Raw genomic sequence first — 18,131 nt, 5'->3', positions numbered from 1 at the left:
ACCCTCTGACTATGAGACCATGTCATCATCGTCATCATGTACGTATTAATATGTTTGAAACGTAAGGCACATTTGCTAGCTAGATCTCCCCGCTTGCCCCTTAGTTATAATCGGCAAAAAGAAAACGCACTAGCAGCTTTTCACAATTCCATGGCTTAGTCATTTCCGGATATATAGTAGCACATTTTGCAGACCAGTGATCGGTTAACGAGCACTACAGTACAAGACGTGCTATCAGCAGTTAGCAGACTTCCAAAATCATCGATCTGATTTTCATTATTCAGTCCCTTCGAATCGAAGTTAGAACTTGCTAGCTAGCTAGCTTTATTTTCTTCATCACAAGTAGTGCTAGCTAGTTCGATCTCAGATCAGTGCCTGTGAGTGTTTCTTCCTCTCTCTCTCTCTCTCTCTCTCTCTCTCTCTCTCTCTCTCTCTCTCTCTCGTTTTAAAATTTTCTTTCATGGTGTTGAAATCGATCCTAGCTTGCAGGTAGGTTCTAGTGAACATTCTGAGTAGTACGTACTTAATTGCCGAAAGATCCATCAAGATCGTGCTATGGATTGTGTAAACCTGAGGTTTGGAAGAGAAGAAGATCTAAGCGATATTTCTCCATGGACTGCAAAGAACTTTACATGTAGCTTTTGCAAGAGAGAATTCAGGTCTGCTCAAGCTCTTGGGGGTCATATGAATGTCCATAGGAGAGACAGAGCTAGGCTGCGACTCCTACCACCTAACTCGATCCTCTCTTCTTCCGAATTTTCTCCCTACCCTAATCCGAACCCTAGCCCTAACCCTAACCCTAAGTCTTACCTCTCTTCGTCGCCATCATCATCATCATCATCTCTTTCAGGTGCTAATAACTACCGACCGCAATTGGTCTCTCCTTGGAGCACTCATGTGTCCATACCTTCCTCAGCTACTTTAGATCATGCAAATAAGAAGCTGATGATATTAAACAGCGGTTCTCATCAACATCAGGTTCCTGCTTTCCTTAATCCTAAGAAAGTCATCAAGAGAAGCAGTGCTCTTGATTATGAGCTTGGAGATCAACTCAAGGGCTCTGCTGGGTTTGCACAAAAACGTCATCTCGGTGATGATTTCGAGGTTTTGAAGAAAGATGAGAAGCATATCAACATGATTAGGGAGGATTTTGATTTGGGATTGCTGCTTAAAAATCCAACTAAAGAGGAAGTGGATTTGGAACTTCGACTCGGGCATCTCTAACGAGCTAGATAAGTGAATGATTTTCACTGCTTATATGCTAAGTGGGAATTTTATATCCAGTAAGTTAATTCAGATCTCATATATAATTAGCTTCACTATTTTCAAAATCTGCACTTCACTTTCCAACAAAAATGAAATTTGTGATATGTCAGCTCGGCATATTAGCAGAATTTCTTCACTAATCTCTAATCTCGATATGTGAATGAGAGAGAGAGAACTGGTTTAGTAAAACGGTTTTTTATGATGGTTCACGTACTAAGCTTATGAAAATCCCAACTAGCATAGCTCTTTCCTTTGTCATTTGATGTTGTTAATCTCTTTACTATATGAATTGCAAATCAGTTGGTCATCATCCGTTTCACTTTTTATTGTTATATACTTCTAATTGATCATGTTCATCATCTGTTATCTGTTGTCAATGGAAGTGTGGGGGTACTGTTCCTTTTGATTTGAGCGTACAACAAACTTGAATTTGCAGCTGTCTCATACTTTGAATTTGTTGATCTATAGCTGTTTCAGTCTTTGAGATATATATTGCCGAGAAAAACTTGCGTACAAACTAGTATGTACACGTGCGTCCAAACTCTCATTTATTTTGACACTTTGAGAATATAAATACATGATTTTAACCGTTCAAAAGTTTAGTTTATTACTAAAGATCATTTATGTAAAAGATCAACATAAACAAAAATCGTCTTCATAGTCGATTGCATCAAACAAATTGACGGTTGATCATGAGACTACTAACTTTCACCATAACCGTTAATTTGTTTGATGCAATCGACTATGAAGATGATTTTTGTTTATGTTGATCTTTTACATAAATGATCTTTAGTAATAAACTAAACTTTTGAACGGTTAAAATCATATATTTATATTCCCAAAGTGTGCAAATAAACGAGAGTTTGGACGCACGCGTACATATTAGTTTGTACGCAAGTTTTTTCCTATATTGCCATCATCAGTGAAATATGAATATGTGATCAACTTTTCTAAAGGAAAAGCTAGGATGTTTTGTATAGTTGATACTCTTGTGATTGTTCTCTGAGAAATGCAGACCATTATTCTTGTGAATGATCAATTCCATTTCTCTGACCCTAGCTCTAGCTGTTGCTTTTTTCTTCTCGAAATTGAAACTGCATGTTGGAAACAAAAATGACAGTGACAGAGAATTATCATCACGCATACTTTATAGTTTATACACGAAATATTCCAAATTGAAAAGCAATGCAAGTTTTCACAGCATATGTACGTAGCTAACTTCTGTAGTTTTCTTTTGGTTAAAGAGTAATTGCAAACTGCATATCCTTCTATATATGTGAATTTTATGTGCATCAGGAGGTTATGTGATGTTTTCTGATGAGAAAAAACGAACTAAAAAAGAAATGCATCTGTTTTCTATCAAAGGTTTCCTGCAGCTTAGCAAAATATTACACTACTGAAGTCAAGGACTCATTTTCGTTTGACATACATTCTTTATTACATCATCTATGCAGAGTACTATAGTACTACTCGATGTCTTGTGTTGCCTTGTCCAATGATGCAGAGACTATCCTGAGAGAGAGAGAGAGAGAGATCATGAGAACTACTGCAGATTCTTGGGAACATGCAAACATTTATATCAGAAGAAGAATCCAAAATGCAAATCATAATAGTACCTAATCATTATGATGGATTCAGATCTCTCTCTTTCTCTCATTAATCAGGAGCATGATGGTCTTTCCTTATTAAGAAAGGCATTAAGAAACACATAATTCGGTCACTGCATTCCCAAACGATATAAGCGAAACCCATACGTACATACACTTGCACTTGCTTGCTTGGTCAGTCTCACACTCTCTCTAGCTAGCTAGATTTTTGAAATGATCAAATGAATGTATGGGATTCCTTGTGAGAATTGCAAATTAAACTATGGAGCCAGGAAGCGAATTCTAGCGCAAAAGGAAAATTGACGTCTGAGTCTCCAAAGCAGAACCTGCCAGAATAATAGTTTTCGTGAAAGCAGAAAGATGAAGGTATGGGGTAAAGTTAACCTAGCTAGTCTGAGTCGGCGAATGTCACCATCACCCATTCACCCACCCCAATTTTCCACTCTTTGCCTCTGTTCACTCACCTAAAATCCTAAATGGCAAAATCATATCCTCAAGTGGTCCTTTTGGATACTCTTTAATGCAATGTAATTTTCCGATGCTCGCTCAAATATACTTGTTTCATTGTAGCTAACTAGTCTCGTTTGATGAATAGTGATCCCCAATTTCCCATGCACAAGCTAATTGTCCAAGATTGTTGTCCCGGTTTGATTACAAGAGAAAACGTTTTAGGGCTTCTGATAATTTTAGAGAAAACGCTTTTAAAATTTTAACTCATGTGGCAAATTATATATATATGATTAATTTTAATTTACTAGTATTTACCCGTGAATATTTTCATGGAAGTTAATTTTTATCATAACTTCCGACTCCTCACTACCCATGTTTGTTTTCCACAATTTTTATTTTTATTTTATAGCCTCTATATTTGTTTATGAGAAACTGATGACAAAATGATAAATTTATCAGTTTGTAATTTGATGTTATTCTCTTACTCACTTTATAATATTAGAGATTACTACTTTAAACTTTCGGTCACAGTAGTTATATGTCTTTATTTTTATTTTTATCAGATGTAGCTTGTAGTATCAAAATCGATCAAAATTAGACAAATTTTCAAATGCTCTCTAATGATGACGTCAAAACCGAATGTGGAGGAGACAGGGACCCCAATGTTCAAATTTATCCCCTCATTTAAAATGAAGTGTCTGATATACCCGTGTAACAATTTTTCTCTCTCACTTTATCCAGCCATGACTTCCGCTTCTCTCTATCTCCGTCGTCTCTCTACTCACCCTATTTGTCTCTTCCTCACGCAACTGCCTTTGCCGCTTCCACCACCATTGCCGCCACCTCTATGGCTCTACCGATACTTAACGTAGGTAGCTATTTATATAGTCGTAATGTATTTGAATTGAAATAAACAAATTAAACAAATACTTGGAGAAGAACATGACACATGAATCTTGTAGTGGAAATTATGATGCATATTATGATGGATAATAAGGTGATGACATATATCAGGGTCGCCAATTCGAAATAGCAATAATCTTAGCATAGTGGCATTCGACCTATGTAATACACCAAAAATTCACATCTAATTTCCAATAAGTTTCCTGATATTATTAAGTTGGTCATTGTCCAATTTTATTTTATGAGGGTGAAAACGAAAGGGTTCGAAAAATTAATTGTACGGGAACGTTCAATTTGACGAATCTAAGAGTTGACTTTTAACTCACTGGGTTTTATATAAAACTTCTTACATGAAAGTCGTAGAGCTCGTCGATACGAATTAGTGAACACGCGGCACGCCTAAATCGAAGTTCGTATGAAGAAGTTACGAATCAAAAGATATTTGGACATTTTTAGAAAATAGTATAAATAGGGGAATTAAAGAGAAAAAGGGGGAGAAAAATCTGGATCGGTACTGTTCATGGGTACTGTTCACACCCGAAAATCCCAGATTTTCTCTCCCCGAGCGGCTGACTTTGGGCCGCCGGATCTCCGCCGCCCGGCCACCATAGAGTGGCGCACTGGTCACGTTTGAAAGGTTGCTGCGTCCCCTGTCGATTGGTGGCAGCGCTACCCGCCATCTCGCCGCCGTTTGGAAGCGGTGAAGCCCAGAAGTTCCCCTGAAAATGCATATTTCGCCGTAATTCAACTCGTCGGATCTTCCTCCTCTGGCAACCAATCGGTAAGATTCTTGTCTCATTTTGAATGTCTCCTTCCATACTACAAACCCTCCAAAAGATTTAACCCAAATCATTGTGTCTAAGAGAATCGAAGGAAAGAAATCATAGGTTTTAAATTGGGGTTTTTTAGTTTTTATTAAATTGAAGTGTGTAGGCTCAGAATTAGACTTTGTGGTGAACTAGAAATTTGTTAAGAATGACATTTAGATTGTGCTGATGAAATTTGGTGGTCATTGGTGGCGGTCGGTGAACAGTGACGACACATAAACAGTACTGTGAACAATGTTCATGAACATGTACGATAAACAGTGTTCATGAACAGTAACTGTGAAACAGTAAAACCGAACAGTGTTTAGTGAAACATTAAAATATGAACAGTGTTCTGTGAATAATGTTTTATGAACAACATTTAGCTGTACTGAAATTGTAATAACCCGATTTTTCGAAACGATTTTTGGATTGCTTTTAAATTTATAAAATTTGTGAAAGTCATTAAACGTGTTTGTGTCACCTTGCGACGACGGATAAATCGAAAACGAAAATGTTATCGGAACGTTTATCTAGGAAAACGTTACGTTTCCGCGACGTGGGAATCAACTTTTATTTCGTCGCTCGTTTGCGAAAACTCCCTTTACGAAAGTTGAAGAGCTAGTCGATATAAGTTCGTGGACGCGTCACGCGTTCGAATCGGACGTTGGACGTGAAAGTTATTAACGTTGGAAGTTAGTTTCCGATTCTGGAAACGAGTATAATAAGAGAATTTTTCAGATTAAGATTTCCATTTTTGGAAACCCCTCTCTCTCCTCACTCGCACCCGCCTCCCTCCCTCTCTCTTTTTCCCCCGAGCCCTCTCTCTCTCCCTCTGGAATCTTCACCGGCGATCTCCGTCTCCAGGCCGCCGTGCCTCTCACCGCCGGTCCCTAGAGCATCGCGCGACCCTCCGCTGCAACCCTTGAGCTCGCCGCACCGTGCCTTGCCGCACGATGTCACCAAGCTCCTGCAACTCGCCGCGCTCGAACCACCATCTCTGGCAACGCAAGGGCTCGGAGGAGAGTACATCGACTCCGATCCTCACCCTTGGAACCATCTACAAGCGAATTGGGGGCCAAATCACAACACTATTCAATCCAACCCGACGCCGGTGATTTCTTGAGCTTCACCGGCGAATCTGACGGTCCAAAGCTTCGATTGAGGTGAGGGTTTGCATATTTTGATAGTTGTGATGCTTGGTGTGGATTTTTGGATGAATTGGGTTTGAAATTGTGGAGATTGGAGGAGGAATAGAGGAGGGAGGATACCGCCGCCTTAGGCGGCGCGTGGGATAACGTGGAGGAGGCTAGGGGCGGCGTGAGGCCGTGGGAAGGTAGAGGAGAAGGAGAGGAGGAGAAATGGGGCGGCGGTGGCGTCCTACGCGCCGGTCTTAGGCTTGGTGCGTGGGCCCCACGCGCGGTCGCCGGAGGTGGCGCGTGAACCCCACGCGACGCCACGTACTGCGGCGCGTGAATAGTATTTTCGAAACAGTAATTTGTAAAATTTATTTTTACGTACGGTGAATGTAAAAAGTAATTTACGTACAGTAAATGTAAATTTTATTTACGTATGGTAAATGTAAATTACTTTAAGTAAATATAAAAGTAATTTCGGAAGGGTAAATCGGTAATTATTATTTACTGAGACAATATTTATATTTGAATAGTATGCATACATAAAAAAATACGTAAACAGTATGTACACGTACATGAATACGTAATTGATGTGTATTTGTACAGAAATACATGAATAGTACATACGTAAATAGTAACTCCGTGAACAGTAATTTCGTTAACTCAGAAATTGCTGAACAGTAACATATTATTACTGTTTCGGCATTTAAGGTTTACGTAACGATTCTAAATTCTTTTCTTATCTTTTTAAGGTGATTGATAATTCAAGTAAAAGAATTATTTTCGGAATCGTGGAATTACGCTCGAGATTATAAGGTGAGTAAAATCTCACATTTACGAATCTACCCTTGCGGAGTGATAGGAGCACTTTGTGCGACGTTTTTAACATGTTTTTACCTCAATTTGTACTTTGCTTAGCCCTTATTGTTGTACTATTGAGTCATTGAGTTGTAGTAAGAGTCTTGAGCGGTATTGGATGCATTTTTGTGCTTATATGAGTTAAAACGCATAATTAGTTTAGAGTCCTAGTTTGACTAGGAATCCTTGTTAGGTTTTGAAACTAATTATCTCTTACTTATGATTTTATTTTCTTATTTTCAGATTGGATTGAAGAGATAATTAAAGAAAAAAAAGATGGAGCTAAGTCATGCAACAATTAAATAGAAGATGATCATTAAAGGCATAAAACATGGCATGTTTTAGGGAATAAAACATGACATGTTTTAGGGATTAAAGCATGGCATGTTTTAGGGAATAAAACTTTCCATGTTTTATGGATTAAAGCATGGCATGTTTTAGGGAATAAAACATGACATGTTTTAGGGATTAAAGCATGGCATGTTTTAGGGAATAAAACTTTCCATGTTTTATGGATTAAAGCATGGCATGTTTTAGGGAATAAGACTTTCCATGTTTTAGGGATTAAAGCATGGCATGTTTATAGGAAGAAAGAAGCAATTTCAAACCCTCCATCTTTCCTCTATATATACATGGCTTCACCTCTCAAATAGGATCACTTCTCATTAGCATTCAAGAGCCAAAACTCTACCAAAACACCACCATAAACTTCCCTCACAAATTAGCCAAGCCGTCCACCCCAAAACCATCATCATCTCCACCGAGTTTCACCATTGAAGACACACCTCCAAGGTTCCTACAACGTGTGATTCTCGCAACTCATCTCCATGGCTTCGTCTATTTGTGTTAATCTACAATTCTTTGTCTATGAAGATTGTAAGTTGTTGTTTATGTGGAAATATTGGTTTTGTATTTGTTTTAAAATTTTCAGATTGTATTTGATATTTTTTTGAGACTATGCCGAATCTATGTTCTTATAATTAATGAGTTTGTATTTCTATTGTTGTGTTCTAATCATCTTTCTCATACTTTTAGATAATTTTCAGATATGTGCATATGAATTTAGTGGTTGGATGCAATCCCTAAGATTGTGTTTGAGTGCTAGATTCATCAACCATATTGACACAAATCGAATCATGCCCTAAGTAGGTTCGGTTTTGTGTTGATTAAAAGTGGTAAAAAATTCTGGAAATTTGCATGTGAAACCATGGTGGGTGACGCCACACATGAAACATGTCTCCAACAAAGATTTGGTGCTTAAATGTAATCTTGTTTGATTTCTACTCTAAGTGTTATTGAATTCGATTGCATGCAAATTTAGATTAGGCCCTAAGTCAATCTAAATGTTAAGTGAAATCTTGCACGATTAGATGATCCCCTAAGGCTCTAATTGTATTGGTGTCTAAAAAGTATGTAATTGGTCGAATTAGAATGCATGATAGGTTCGAACTTGTAATTATGTGGTGTAATGGTAAATTTGATTTAAGTTTGTTAAAGAGAAGTCGATCATGTAAATAGTAATTTATGTTTTATTTTAGTAGTTAATAATCAATCTCAAACCCCCCATTATTTGTTAACACTAAAAGTTTAGAGTTCCTTTCAATTCACCGGAAAGAACGATCCCTGCTTATTCTATACTAACGATGATGTTTTACAGGGTTTATTATAGACGTTTTAATAAAACGCTCTATCACGGAGATTCAAGATTATGCAGAATTTTAAAGAATGAAATATGACATGTATATGATATAGTGGAATATATATTTGTATAAATGGTAAATATGTACACATATATAGTTTGCTATATTATATACTGTCATGATTTCGTTGCGAATAAGATCATTTTGATGATGAGATGTATATATTGAGCTTGTTGATTTGATTCTACAATATAACGTGATGGTTATTGTACGTTATTTTAACATTGAGTTTTGTTAAAACGTGTTTATGTCTTCGGACGTGTTTTGCCTTCGGACGTGTTTGTATTCGGACGTGTATGTATTCGGACGTGTTTGTCTTCGGACGTGTATGTCTTCGGACGTGTTTTGTCTTCGGACATGTTTATGTTTTCGGACCATTCTTCAGACGTGTTGGCATGTCGGAACCTAGCTTTTGGCCGGGCGAAAGTTACGATACAGTTAGAGCTCTAGTCTGTCTGCCAAGGTATTGCATATGAGGTATCAGATGGGTTATCGGCTTATGAGTACCAATATATTTTTGATATTGGATGACAAATGGTTGTCCAATGTCGGCGGCGTATTACATGAGGGGTAACAGAGGGGTACCAGCGCTCATGAGTACTCGTATTATAAATGCATTTGGGTAAACAGAAGGGTTGCCCAATTCTCATGAGTACATATATTTTCACATTATTAGACAACCAGATGGGCCGTCTAATGAGTCATGAGTACATTTATATTTGTTGATTTGTGGATTTTCGTATATATTGATATGCGAGTTATATTGTTGTTTTACTCATACGAGCTGCAAAACTTACCGGGTTTGTGTTTACAATCCCGGTGCACTTATTCGATGGTATAGGGGATAACTCCGCAGGTGTGGATTAGCGGAAATCGACGGACCGCTCAGAGGACTTGAAGTTATTTATTTTCATCTTATGGTGAGTACTTTGTGTGGATTTCATTGTGAGGATTATTCATTTCCATTTGTTATAATGTTGAATTATAAATTTTGGTTTGTAATAATCGGTTTGACTGAGTTGTATTTTGAACTCAGAGATGATCTGTTGTGACATTTAAATGATTTTCGATTCATTGAGATTGTTTTAGTGTTTTTCATGACTTCGAAATTTGAGTTTCATACTCGAAATTTTGAGGTCGTGACAGAAATTGTCACATGATATTTTACGTATCGTTTTCTAAGCATTTTATCATGCTATTAGGTGACCGACGAAACGAGTGAGAAAATCGCTTTCGGTGTCATGGAAGTTTCACGTGGGAATTAAGGTGAGTAAACCTCACAATGATCATCATGATCGAAGTAGTATTATAATTATTGAATTTAGTTTGAGTTGTCACCATAGTCGTTGCATCACTAGTTTGTAAAAATTATTTTAAAAATATGTTTTGGTTTAAATTACGTGAACTTGATCGTCTACGGTTCATGGGTAAGTGAAACGCTATTTTAATAAATGATTTTAAAAACGTTTTAGTGATTATTGACTATGGTGAATGTGAGTAAATCTCACTATGACGAGTCTACCATTGGCGGTGACTCATATTTACATTTTCTTAAAAATATCGAACTATGACATGTATATAATATGGTGGGTTGTGTATGTGTATAAAATGGTAAATACGATACATATATATGAGTTGTTATATTATATATTGTTACGTTCTTATTTTCAAATGAATTACACTGTGGCAACTATATTTATTTTATTTGAGCAAGAGTAGTTTTGTTGTAGTACACTAACATGGGTAGATTGTTATTATACGTGGTTTTAACATTGAGTCTTGTTAAAACATTTTCTGTCTTCGGACATGTTTTTCTTTTTTCGGACATGTTTTTCTGTCTTCGCACCTATATTCGGACCTGTTGGCAGTATCAGAACCAAGCCTTGGTCGGGTTACAGTTACGATTCAGTTAGAGCTCTAGTCTGTCTGCTGGTGTACTGCATGAGGGGTAACAGATGAGTTACCTGCTTATGAGTACCCATATTTTTTGGATATTGGGTAACAGATGGGTTGCCCAGTGTCTGACGACGTACTGCATGAGTGGTAATAGATGAGTACCTCGGTCTCATGAGTACCCATATTATAAATGTAATTTGGGTAAACATATGGGTTGCCGAATGTCTCATGAGCACTTATATTTTTAGATATTATTAGACATCCAGATGGGCCGTCTTGTGACTGATGAGTGCATTTATAATTAAATATTTTCAGTATTTTCTCTTGTATATTGTTGGTTTACTCATACGAGCTGCAAAGCTTACCAGGTTTGTGTTTACAATCCCGGTGCACCTATTCGATGGTGTAGGGGATAGTTTTGCAGGTGTGGATTAGCATAATTAGAGGGCTTTCTCTAAAGATTGTCGAAATTTCTTTCTATTGTTTGTGGTGAGAATTGAGTAAATTTTACATTTCTATTGGTTGTGTATTATTCAAGTCAACTGAGTCATGTTGTGGACTCAGTTTCGATACACTGTTATGATAAGATGATTTCAATATATTTGAGATTGTTTTAGAGTTTCATGGCTTCGAATTCGAATTTTTATCATTCGAATTTCGGGGGTGTGATAATCTGCTACTTTTTTTTTTGCCTTCCTTAAATTACTTCACACCTTTCCGGCGGCAAGAATAGACCAAAGAAGCATATATTGTGTCTGCGCGCAATTAATGGTTTTACATCAATTAGTTTCCTTTTCTTGATCTAATTGCAATATTATGTATGCATGCACTTTGTTGCAATATTACATCAATTTTATTTGTTATAGACAAAAATGGTGAGGGTTGTTGTCCAACAAGTCTTTGCGAACTAGATTTTGCATGATTCCTGTTTTCAGGCTTCTTTTAATTTCTTCTTAATTCTTTCAGATTAGATTTATAATCAGCATTATAGAAATTTGAAGAGCAATCAGACTGTCCCTTTATTCGGCCTAATTATCTTCTTTCTTTAATTAAAAATATTGTGGATTTTCTGTAAGTTAGAATCACTACGCCCATAATACGTTTAAGTGACGATCAATTGACGTCGCCTATAGTCGATATGCGTCGCTAGACTCTTACAGCGACGCCATCTCCGTCGCCTAACGACCGTCGCCTAAAGTCCGTCCTTCCATATCTAAAGCGACGACAGGACCACTGTTCGTCGCCCTAATAGACACAGGCGACGCCACCAGTATCCGTCGCACATTTGTTCTCATGACGAATATATCTATCCTAGGCGACGACATTTCATGGCGCGAAACTTTTAGGCCACGAGACCCTTGCCTTGTTTAGGCGACGACCCTGTGTCGGTAGAGTGTTTAGGCGACAGACCTTTTCTGTACTAAGGCCGTCGCTTAGTTGGGATTGAGGCTAAGTTGTTACTCCGTCGCTTTAGCATTTTTTGTTATATAAAAAAAAATTGACCAACCAAGTGTGCCCAGCCCCAGCAGCCCTGTCTACACAACCAATTTACCAAGTGTGCATGAATTTAATAAGAAAATAGAACCATGAATTTCAACACATTTGTTCAAAGCTTGAAGTACAAAACTAGCGCAAATGTGCAAAATATGTACTTTACTTCCACAAACTAACAACCATACACATTTGTTCAAAAAATATGTACTTTGACACCCTAAACACAACAGTCTAGAACCTATAAAGTACTACCTACCAGACCCGGCGCTTGTGTAGCAGGCAAAAATGCCTCCAAGAGTGCAAAACGCGCTTCAAATGTTGCCTTACACTCCGCCAATTCTGCAAATAGACGATCGGCTCTTTCTTTGTGGCCCTGAGACTCCTCTCTTACAATCCTCAATTCCTCCAGCGTATCTTGATTGTAGCTTCCAAACTGGCGTGGTCCTCCACTCTTCTTTGCAGGCCTTCTAAGGGCTCTTCCCGCACCTGTCATTAAAACAACACAATAATAGATTGTAAACAATGCAGTAAATTAATTTGGGCAATACAAGTAACTGTAAACAAGAACAAGTTTAAACAATGCGAAACCTTAAAGCAATAGATACATTTTCTGCATTTACCTATCATTTCCACTGCTCCTATATTAGCCTAAATGAACAACAAAGTGCAAATAAGAAACAACCATTAGGCACAAACCCAATGAGTATTACTAATAACAAGATTGACAAACATATTTGCAATATGTTAATCATTATATAGATAGCAGCCTAGCAGTAAGTAATGGCACAAAACTGCAAATTGACTTTTACAAAATACAGAAGCAGTTTAATAATAATCTCATAGACATTTATAAGATAGGAATTCACATATTACTGCTGTGCCCCTCCTCTGTCCGAAACCCTCCTCAATGATTTCAATCTCATCTGGATGTGACATGGGTTCCACTGCTCCCGGATTTGACTCATCTCGCTTTCTCTTTTTCTCGTCAAACTTTGTTTTCATTTTTTCCTGCCATACATGCACATTGATTAATATTGAAGCAACAAAAATATTAATTCAACAAGTCAAGTAGTCAATGATACAACCAACTAGCAGTATTCTGTTGAAAAAGCTCACCAACGCTTCCCTTGCATTTGGTTCTGGTCCGTACACGTCCATCACAGCAGCACAAAAGGGCGCCAGATGCCCTTTCTTGAGATGCTCCTCAGCTCTGTAGCTTATAGCCCGTGAACCGGAGTGGTGATTGATAGGATCCGCCTTGTTGTTTCGATTGGCTTTGTTGCGCTCACACACGGCCTCAAAACAAGAAAAACAAAGAGTTAGTCACTAGTTGACAATGTTAATACATCAAAATATAGAACAGTTTAAAGCAATAAGGTGAGATGACTTACAACATATGCTGGCCTTTGCCACTCTTTTACCAACCACTGCCACTGCTCTGGCCGTTGCAAAAACTCAAGAGGAACAACATCAGGTCCCTTGTCCAAATAGTGCTCTTTGTTAGCCAAGAAGTGTTTCCGGCAGTCATACTTCCAATCTTTGAATATTGCTCCTGCCTCAGTGTCAATCCACTCCAACATTTGTAATTCGTCTTTCGGTAATTCATAGTTTGTCTACAAAAACAAATTTTGTAACATTAGTACTGGCTGATTTTTTGGATCAAAACACAGAAAAAAAACACGATTGGGGAAAAATCACTTACCTTCAGAAAATTAGGCACTACAGCCCTGTCTACATCGTCCAGATGAAAATATGAATGCTTCTTCATCGGCACATTGGACCGGACACAACTGCCGATGTCCCTCGACAACAAGCTGCAGTTTTCCTTTGAATAGGGGCCCTGGTGGAAATCAGACCATTGCAGTAAGATCTTGTGTCCCATAGCCTTGACGATGTATCCCGTTTTGTGGCCGACCACAATACCCCGTCTCCGCTCCTGCGGAGCTGCATCAAACATTGAGAAACACATCGAATCAGAAGCAATCCACGATAACTGAACAAGAGAAAGCAATAATCAATGTTAAGCAGTCTGGAGGATAATCACAGAAATCCAAATCTAAACAATTAAGCATTCATAGAAATCCAAATCACTATAAACCAAACAAAATCAAAACAAATCAACTCAAAAGATTCGATGATATACTTAGTGGCACCATGCTCAGTCTACACCTAATGCTCAAAACCGGCTCAGAGGAGGTGGAGCCACCCTCCATGGTGGAGTTGATGGACGGGGATGATTCATTGACTTCGTCTTCAAAGTCTTCAAATGGGGGAGGCGGCGGAGGAGCAGAGGACAGAGTGGTCGGAGTGGTTGTGGTCGCGGAGGTGGCGGCCTCAGATGTTGCGGCGGCCAAGGCTGCTCGACGAGCCGCGAAGATTTGCCCGCGCTTCCCTCTGGGCTTACCCGGAGCCATCGAATTCAAGGATTGTGCTGGTGAGAGAGAAAGAGAGAGAGATCGAGATAGAGAGAGAGAGAGAGAGTGAGGGTGGAGAAAGAGACAGAGAGAGAGCGATTTGGTGAGAGAGGTTGAGGGCGGCGAGAGAGGTCGAGGGTTTATTTAGAGATCGATTTAGGTGAGAGAGGTTGAGGGCGGCGAGAGAGGTCGAGGGCTTCTGTAGAGATCGATTTAGGTTCTGTTCTTTACTTTTATACACCCCCACATTCTCGACGAACTTAATCAACGCTCGTCGTCTAAGTACATTTTAGAATTTCGTTCAAACTTTTGGTGAATTTTTGGGGGAGATAGTAACGCGCCAATTATTTAGCTTAAGGCGACGGTAAAACTAATATCTCGTCGCCTTAGGCGAAAAATTCTAGTGACGAATTAAGCAAAGGCCGTCGCTTAAAGGGGTGTTACAGAACTAATGTTTTCAGACCATTTTCTTCCAATTATATGTTTTACACAACATGATGCATTGATATAAGTTACAAGTCACAAGATTAAAATAGAGAAATTCATACATTCATTCGGTATGTTCCGATATCATAAAACATAAGTTTTGATTTCATAGTTTGAAAATAGAAATCATGTTTGTTATCGATTATCATGGAGACCAACCAAGCCCGTCGTATTCTTCATCATTATCATCATCACTTTCTTCTTCTTCTTCTTCTTCACTTTCTTCTTCACTTTCTTCTTCACTTTTTTCATCTTCTTCTTCACTTTCTTCCTCTTCTTCGCCCATGCCGACATCATCATCATCCCCCACTTCTTCATCTTGAACAAGAAAACCCAAATCAATGGTAAAACCAGCAATCAGACTGTGTCCCGTGAATGCTTCTACTGTAGGTTCTTGATAGGGTTCTTCAATATTATTTCCTATCAGAGGTCTCATCTCCTCATATATTGCAAGTGTACTTGCATTATAGACATTTCTGTGTGACATCTCATTGACGACCTTCCAAGTCTCACCGGCCTTCATATCTTCTAGGTAGAAAACTCGTTTTGCTTGTGTCGCTAGAATAAAAGGGTCATCATCATACCAACTGGTGGATGTATCCACTGATTTTATCATAAATTGAGTAAATTAATACTAAACTCTTAAACACTAAATTGAAGCTCTAAAATGAACCAAATTCAAGCTCTAAAACACCAAATTCAAGGTCTAAAATTGGGTAATATCCTAACACTAAACTCTACAATAAACCTCCAATTGCATGAGTACATTAAAACTAAACTATAAAACACTAAATTCATGCTCAAATAAACACAAAATATGGTAAAAAAAGATGAAGAAATGATATAGAGTTCATGCTAACCTCACAAATCAATGAGAAGAGAGCTAGAAGAAGGTTTACACCACTTACTTCAAATTTTCTCCCAAATCTCTTCAAAATCGCAGCTGCAGCATCATTTTTCAATTTCAGATCCAGTTTCTGTTTGTCTTTAAGGCCAACTGCCTAAATAGATTTAAAAACGTTAAAGCGACGGAATAAATCAATGTTCGTCTCTATAGAGTTTAAGCGACGGCAGTGTTCACTGTCCGTCGCTCCAGATCTTCCTTAAGTGACGAACTCAGTTATCTGTCGCTTAAAGTGTTTTGGGCGACGGACGTTGTCCAATGTCGTCAGATGTCGTCGCTCAAGAGTGGATCTGGCGTAGTGAATACTCAAGCAGTCGTCCTGACATTGTTAACACCTTAGTTTGCCACAACCTTTCTTATCTTAAACTACTCAGACGTCTATATCAGTTTGCCCTGACATTCAGAGTTTCAGACGTATGTATACCCTATATAACGTTTCAATGTAATTAGCACGATCCAAAAATTTAATAAATATTAATTAGCTCAAGTTCCTTGATAATTTTCTCGAGAAAAGTTGCTCTCGATCTTTTCTTAAGATTCAGTTTGAACTTGGAAACGAAGATATTATAATATGAACGCACTACTGTCTTAGAATGCCCCAAACTACAAACATCAAGGTCCTATTAATACTTTGGTCCTATCACTCTATCAGATACTAGCTAATTGATGAAAGAAAGGGCTTTTACGTACTAAAAATGAATTTCTTCATCAGAAAATTCCAACTTCTTGTTTGTATGTCTTGACTTGCATGCAGGCCGTATCGTGACTTTGGATTTAGTTTTTTGGGCGTCTCTTCATTGTTCTAGCACGGGTTAAGAAATCAAAGGCAGCAAAAGAATCATTAGAAAAAATAACAAATTTGGAGGAAAATGGAAGTTGTTGCAGCTGCTCGAATCACATTGTTATTGTTATCGCTATTGTTGTTGACCCCATTTCATGTTTGATTATCGATCATTCCCATTGTCCTCGTGTGTCATAATTCCTATATTTTCCTCTTAGAGTTTTCTTGCAGACTTGGTCATCATTTTTTTCTTTATAATTCCTCGGCTCATTTGATTTACCTGAAGACAGAATTCAACACTTAAGTAATTAAGTATGATCAAACGGGGTTGCTCACTCATTAATTAACGGCTATGAAATTATAACGTTATATGCAGTACGTATGAATCTTTACATAAAGAAAATTGATACAAATTAGCCCCAATAAGAAATATGCTTTACTTTTCATATGGAAAATTATCTTATTAACTGATTTTACTGATTCTTTTTAAGGATGTTAGTTCATTGATTCATACACCAAGAAAAGAGCGGGGAATAATATTGATCGAATAGGGTACTCTGATACTATTTTTTTTCTCATACACATGCCACCCCAAAGATGTTTTAAGAGTTGGTTTTGCAATATGGCACATAGAATATAACGAGCACTCAGCACTCGTTAATTAGGACGCACCGACGTCCAAGTCCTATTTAATTAACTCCTAATTACAAAATAAGAGTTAATTGGTGATCGATCATAACGATATCTCGATCAGTCCAGTCAATTTTCATGTAAAATCTCTCGTACAAACGGCACCAATAACCTAATATATTTCAAACTATTTAACAAGCTGGAGCTAATCTAACTAATTATATAATTACTTAAGTAGCTGATGAGTATGCATACATAAACTATATATAGAAGCTAGATATAAGATGATAGACCGAGACAAAATTAGATAACAATTTCATTCAAAGCTAGCTTCTTTATGTATCTGTAGCATCATCGTTTTCTTGTCTACGAAAATTATGAAAAGCTTGCTCAGGAAATTGGCATGTGATGGCCGGGTTTTCTATGTTTATTTTTTATTTTTTGCAGATCTAGTTCTTCATTTATATATCCCCTATTCACAATTGATTGAATGCAATCAGATCGATGACCATATCTTTAATTAGCAATTAGCATGATGTTGATTGATGACACAAATCTGATTAATATGTTATTTGTAATTATTTATATATGTGGTATTAAAATGTTCACTCGCTTACAACTATAAGATCCAAAACTGAACTGTTTTCTTGCTCTACTTGCATATCATATGCGAAAGTTCCTACGTATTTCCTCCCAAAGCAGATGATAAACAAGAGTACTGAGTACGTGTGAAGAACTGAAATCTGTTACTGTTCGATCAATTTTATATTTATAGAAGACACTAAAGGGGAGAAAAAGAA

The 18,131-nt window shown here is 37.7% G+C and overlaps 1 protein-coding gene across 1 annotated transcript; it reads left to right on the top strand.

The window, feature by feature from the left end:
- Window positions 1-555: 555 nt before the first annotated feature.
- On the top strand, window positions 556-1,224 carry LOC126785185 (transcriptional regulator SUPERMAN-like). The gene has a single exon (XM_050510799.1). The coding sequence runs from the start codon at window positions 556-558 to the stop codon at window positions 1,222-1,224; it is 669 nt and encodes a 222-aa protein (XP_050366756.1).
- Window positions 1,225-18,131: the final 16,907 nt, after the last annotated feature.

Source organism: Argentina anserina, chromosome 2 (genome assembly GCF_933775445.1).
Source record: "Argentina anserina chromosome 2, drPotAnse1.1, whole genome shotgun sequence".
Lineage (NCBI taxonomy): Eukaryota > Viridiplantae > Streptophyta > Magnoliopsida > Rosales > Rosaceae > Argentina > Argentina anserina.
Note: the sequence above shows the minus strand (reverse complement) of the source record. Positions and strands in the feature narration are given on the sequence as shown.

What these genes read in the sequence shown, in the direction of transcription:
- LOC126785185 (XM_050510799.1), top strand. Translation starts at nt 556, where the DNA reads ATGGATTGTGTAAACCTGAGGTTTGGAAGAGAAGAAGATCTAAGCGAT.